Below are 6,000 nucleotides of genomic sequence, written 5' to 3'. Positions count from 1 at the left end.
ACAAATTGTATGGGCATGATAATTTTTTGACAGTTGTTGTTGTTGTTGACAGTCATTTGCGGCTGCCGCTTTTATTTAGGGAAGGCAGTAAGGCAGACCAATTACTGAAAAATCAGTAAGAATAAAGAACACGGTAATAAATGTGCCTCCTTCTCATTGAAACGGATTGTAAAGGTTAGTAGAGTTTCCGACATATTACCGAATAATCGATAATAGTCGATGTTTGGACAATTGTACTAATTGTTTGGTAGTAATTATGTTTTTTGTATTAATGTGAATAAGTAAGCAAAATTGTAAATAAATTTACTTAATTTTTAAATTTCGTGTCAAAAGGTTGTTACATCGATTTAACTTCAGTTATGAACAAAGAAGTTCACTACGAAGGATGGTTAATAAAATCACCACCCTCTAAAAGAATATGGAGATCGGTATGTTTAGATATGTAAAATATATATGCATAATTTGCATCAAGTGAATGGATATGTAATATAATAGTCTTACTATCTTCAAATGTGGGGAATTATATTATTAATTGATTTCTTTGTTCAAATTGTTATATCTAGTGTTATAAAAGTATAATATGTTAATAATTAATTTGTAATAAAAATTGAAAGCTAAAATTAAATTAAATTGAAAAAAATATTCATATTCTATTTTCAAATGGTATATCGGATCAGTTATTTTTATAAAGGCATAAGATTAATTACATATGTATGAATTTTGTATTTACAGTAGCGGACAGTGAAATTCCGACAACTAATAAATTATGTTTTTTCTATTATTTTTGAAGGTATTGAAGGTTTGACGAATTTTTAACATTAAAAGTGGGTTTATGTCGGACCGCCGACGAGCGTTCAAACTCTTGAAGACTTCGACGATCAGTTTTTACGCCTACTTGTTTCTGACATCGGTACTTTCGTATTAATGCCACACAAAATTTGTATGCTTACAATGGGGATCCAACCAACTATTTTCACAGTTTAGCTCATGTCCATCGTTAGCTGTAAATGTGTTTCTCAAATGATTCGCAAATACCGCAGCTTTTGTGAATTCATTTTGTCTCACTCAGTTTCGGTTAATTTTATTGGTGCGACAAGTTTTATTTGTTTATTAATATTCCTTGCAGCTTTCCAGAGCTAATAATGATTAGATTTATCAACAGTGAGTTTGTACAAATACGTTTCGAAGGAATAGTTTTTAAACTGTCTAATTTTTGTTCTTAGTTCCGCTGCACATCTATTAAGCTCAGTTTTGAGAGCAGCCGACCTAGTTTGCTGCCATCTTCGTCGAAGTTTGCGTTTTTTATGGATACCATCTAAGATGTATTTTGGGAATTTGTTTCCACTTAGATTCACGCGAATATTTGGTGTCCTGTTCCACGCAGCATTTTGATTTACTTTTGTGAAAGATTCAACTTCACAATCTAAGTCAACATCTGTCGATATGCGCTTTAGCTTAAAATCGACTTTATTCAGGATAGTCTTAAATTTATACCAATCAGTATTTTTATTAGATAAAGAAGACGTGCCGGACGAAATTAGTGGTTTTTTACATAGAGTTAGTAACACTGGTGAATGATCCAAACTTAAATCTGAGCTATGATAAATACGTAAATTAATTGATGACGAAAAAGTCAAGTAGATATGGTAATTTCCTACTATCTGCAGGCCAATAACTCTCTCTGTCGAAATGACATTGCATCCAATAACTTGTATATCCATCAGTAGTTTTCGACCTTTGGTTGTAGTTAAACGAGATCCCCAATGAATGTGTTTTGCATTAAAGTCACCAGCCATGATGTACCTTCCGTCATATTTTTTTAATAAACTCGTATAAGTATCAGGTTTGATATTATGCCTGGGTGGACTATATAGAGCAATTAATATAAAGACTGACTGTGCATTTTTACTGAAATTGCTGTAGCTTGAATTTCTTCAGTCTTAATCTGAGCTTCTTCTAAATGTTAAATAATACTTTTGATTAATACCGTACTTCTTCGTCGTGCTAAGTTTGCTGGGTGCGGAGTGTGGTATAAGTCATAATTTTTGAATTTTAAAAATGAATGGTTCGTAAAATGTATTTCGAACAACAAACATATATCAATATTTCTGTCGGTTAGAATAACTTCCAATAAATTTTTACTTTTGGAAAGACCATTGGCGTTCCATAGCATTATTTTCAAAGAGTTACTGTTCATCAATAAATTGAATATGGTATTAAAGAACGCGGAGCCGCAGATTTATGGACTTAAATAATTTTTCTTGTTTGTTTAGTTTATCCAAAATTTGGGATAACGGACTACTTTTTTCAACTGTATTTGTCTGACCTTCTTAGCCATTTGCGCAAATGTAAGTTTAAAAGTTGATGGGAGGGGTCTTACTTCCTTCCTTCCCTTGTCCGCAACGGGGTTTTTCGACTGAGCATTACATTCTCCTCAACTGTATTACTATACTTTTTGTCTCTAATTTTTTGTAGTTCTCTTGCAACGACACAACCACGGTAGCTTGCAGGTTGGGAATTGCAGCAGCTGCAACATTTGGAAGGGTCTTTTTCGGCTTTGGTGCATTCAGTTGTAAGATGTTTGCCTCCACATTTCACACATCTCGATGTCTTACCGCAGAAGTTTTTTGTATGACCAAAAGCTTGACAGTTTTTGCACTGAGGGATTAATTTAGAAGCTTTGATATGCTCAACCTTGACAACAGTATTAACCCTTAATTAGGCGCATGGGGTCAGTTTTTTTATTTGATCCGGCTATGCCAAAAAATAGTTTTAAGAGAAGTTAAGTTTTTTTAATTTTTTTTATTAGGTATAATGTTCCAGTTATGTTTTTTAAAGTTAATAATAATAAAGAACTTTATTAATTACTATAAAATTAATTTCATTTTATTTCGTTTTGACACTCATTTCCTAATATTTGTTTGGGGTCACTCAAGACCCCATGCGCCTAATTGTGTGATTTTTTCGATGCGCCTAATTAAGGGTTAAGAATGCTTTTTGATCTGAAAAACTTTCTTAATGTGCTTGGTAGCATCGAATACTATTAAAAACATATCTAGCGGCTCTTAAGCCCTCCACTTAAGTTTGTTAACTGCATTTAACACATTAAAGACTTGATATTTAAGGTCGTTCAAGATGGATTGAGTATCACATGAGTGGTGTAAATTTTTTATCATTACCTTTACTGGGCTGTTATGTTTGCTCGTATCTAAACCAAGGTATATTTTCATTGACAACAATTTTGTTGTTGTTCGATAGTAGATAGATATATTAGTTTGTTGGCACCGTTACTCAAAAGCTTTATTAAAAAAATGTTTTTTGTTAGAGCGATAATATCCGATATAAAAACATATCTAGCGGCTCTTAAGTCCTCCACTTAAGTTTGTTAACTGCATTTAACACATTAAAGACTTGATCTTTAAGGTCGTTCAAGATGGATTGAGTATCACATGAGTGGTGTAAATTTTTTATCATTACCTTTACTGGGCTGTTATGTTTGCTCGTATCTAAACCAAGGTATATTTTCATTGACAACAATTTTGTTGTTGTTCGATAGTAGATAGATATATTAGTTTGTTGGCACCGTTACTCAAAAGCTTTATTAAAAAAATGTTTTTTGTTAGAGCGATAATATCCGATATAAAAACATATCTAGCGGCTCTTAAGTCCTCCACTTAAGTTTGTTAACTGCATTTAACACATTAAAGACTTGATCTTTAAGGTCGTTCAAGATGGATTGAGTATCACATGAGTGGTGTAAATTTTTTATCATTACCTTTACTGGGCTGTTATGTTTGCTCGTATCTAAACCAAGGTATATTTTCATTGACAACAATTTTGTTGTTGTTCGATAGTAGATAGATATATTAGTTTGTTGGCACCGTTACCCAAAAGCTTTATTAAAAAAATGTTTTTTGTTAGAGCGATAATATCCGATATAAAAACATATCTAGCATAAACTATATCCACTTAAGTTTGTTAACTGCATTTAACACATTAAAGACTTGATCTTTAAGGTCGTTCAAGATGGATTGAGTATCACATGAGTGGTGTAAATTTTTTATCATTACCTTTACTGGGCTGTTATGTTTGCTCGTATCTAAACCAAGGTATATTTTCATTGACAACAATTTTGTTGTTGTTCGATAGTAGATAGATATATTAGTTTGTTGGCACCGTTACCCAAAAGCTTTATTAAAAAAATGTTTTTTGTTAGAGCGATAATATCCGATATAAAAACATATCTAGCATAAACTATATCCACTTAAGTTTGTTAACTGCATTTAACACATTAAAGACTTGATCTTTAAGGTCGTTCAAGATGGATTGAGTATCACATGAGTGGTGTAAATTTTTTATCATTACCTTTACTGGGCTGTTATGTTTGCTCGTATCTAAACCAAGGTATATTTTCATTGACAACAATTTTGTTGTTGTTCGATAGTAGATAGATATATTAGTTTGTTGACACCGTTACTCAAAAGCTTTATTAAAAAAATGTTTTTTGTTAGAGCGATAATATCCGAATGTAATTTATTGAAATCTTTAGCATCGTTTATTATAATTGGTGGTGGTTGGTGATTTTTGGTATCATTAATGGAGACATTTTGTTTATTTTTATTTTTCAAAGTGCTATTAATTTCTGGGGAACTTCGTATACTTCATCAACACTTACATCTGATGTTTTTGGTGCTGTATTACAGGCTTGCTTTTACTGGCTTTCAGTTCTTCATTTTCTTTTTTGATTTATATGTTATCTTTGTGTAATTGATTAAACATTGCTTATAAAGTTTTAAGCCTTTCATGTACTAGAGAGTTAGCCTTTTGTAATTCTCTTATTTTATTTACTCTAAAAAAGCTTAGGCTGTTTCTCGGCGTTACCTCATGTTGAGGTTTTAGCCATTTTTTGTTTTTAGTTATTTCTTTACTGGGTGTTGGCAACCTGTCGTTTGGTCGGTAATTCAGTTGGGAATAAAGCTTTTTATTCTGTACTTATTAAACCTGTATGGCAGCTTTGATCACAGCTGGTTATTGTAAGAAGAGAACAGCATATTGTACATATAATTATTTGCTTACGAACATGTTTAGTACAACTGTCTCTATTTATAATAACGCTTTGTTATTATTTTATAAATTGATTTAATCATTTTTCGGTTCACTAATGAAACGTTTAAACATAAACAAAAGTAAAGATAAATTAAATTTGCGCCAAGACTCTTTGTCTTTATTTAATGTACAAAAAACTCGTTTTCACATTCACATTAAGAACCGACTGCAGAAAGTTTGGTTTATATAGCTTTAATAATTTACGAGATATATACAAATAACCGATTTGGGGGCGGGGGCACGCCCACTTCCCCAAAAAATTACATCCATATATACCCCATCCTTGTGCGATCCTTTATTCCAAATTTTATAACTTTATTTATGGCTTAGTTATGACACTTAATAGGTTTTTGGTTTTCGCCATTTTGTGGACGTGGTAATGGCCCGATTTTGCCTAGCTATCTTCTCAGGGTGCCAAGGAATACGTGTTCCAAGTTTCGTTAAGATATCTCAATTTTTACTCTAGTTATCCGTTGCACGGACAGAGAGACAACTGAACTGACTGGTCATCCTGATCATTTTGATATATATCTGTGTCGTTTTACCATAACATCTCTTATTCTAGTTCTCCTATTCATAGTCCATATTTGTGTCCAATCCGATTTAAAAAATTCCAATTTTAAAGAAAGTTATCGCCTTTTGTATTTTTCTTATCTTTATTTTTAAAAACATTACATACGTTAAAACATTTTAAGTAAACTTAAACTTTATGAGATGCTTTATTGGTTGTTAAAGGTTTCTTCATTTAAACTTATGTCAACTGAAGCGCTATTAATATTAAAAAAAATTAAAAGTATGTATTCAATAAAACATCTTATGTCCTCTTACGCTAATATGTTAAACTTATATTCTTATAATTTCTTCACTTAAATGACACAAAAGTTGTTTTGAAAA

At 31.7% G+C, this 6,000-nt stretch overlaps 1 protein-coding gene across 2 annotated transcripts in view; it reads left to right on the top strand.

The window, feature by feature from the left end:
- Nucleotides 1–204: 204 nt before the first annotated feature.
- Nucleotides 205–6,000, top strand: part of LOC105219812 (protein daughter of sevenless) — a 34,349-nt gene continuing 28,553 nt past the window's right edge. The window contains exons 1-2 of one of the 2 annotated variants that reach the window (XM_054229267.1): nt 229–247; nt 334–428. In XM_054229267.1, the coding sequence (XP_054085242.1) occupies nt 360–428 (69 nt within the window). In that variant the 5' untranslated portion in view covers nt 229–247; nt 334–359. Of the gene's footprint in view, nt 429–6,000 lie in introns of both variants that reach the window. The other variant, XM_011196135.3, reaches the window with a different exon arrangement.

Source organism: Zeugodacus cucurbitae, chromosome 4, assembly GCF_028554725.1.
Source record: "Zeugodacus cucurbitae isolate PBARC_wt_2022May chromosome 4, idZeuCucr1.2, whole genome shotgun sequence".
Taxonomy (NCBI): domain Eukaryota; kingdom Metazoa; phylum Arthropoda; class Insecta; order Diptera; family Tephritidae; genus Zeugodacus; species Zeugodacus cucurbitae.
The sequence above is the reverse complement of the archived record's forward strand: the minus strand, read 5'-3'. Positions and strand labels throughout refer to the sequence as shown.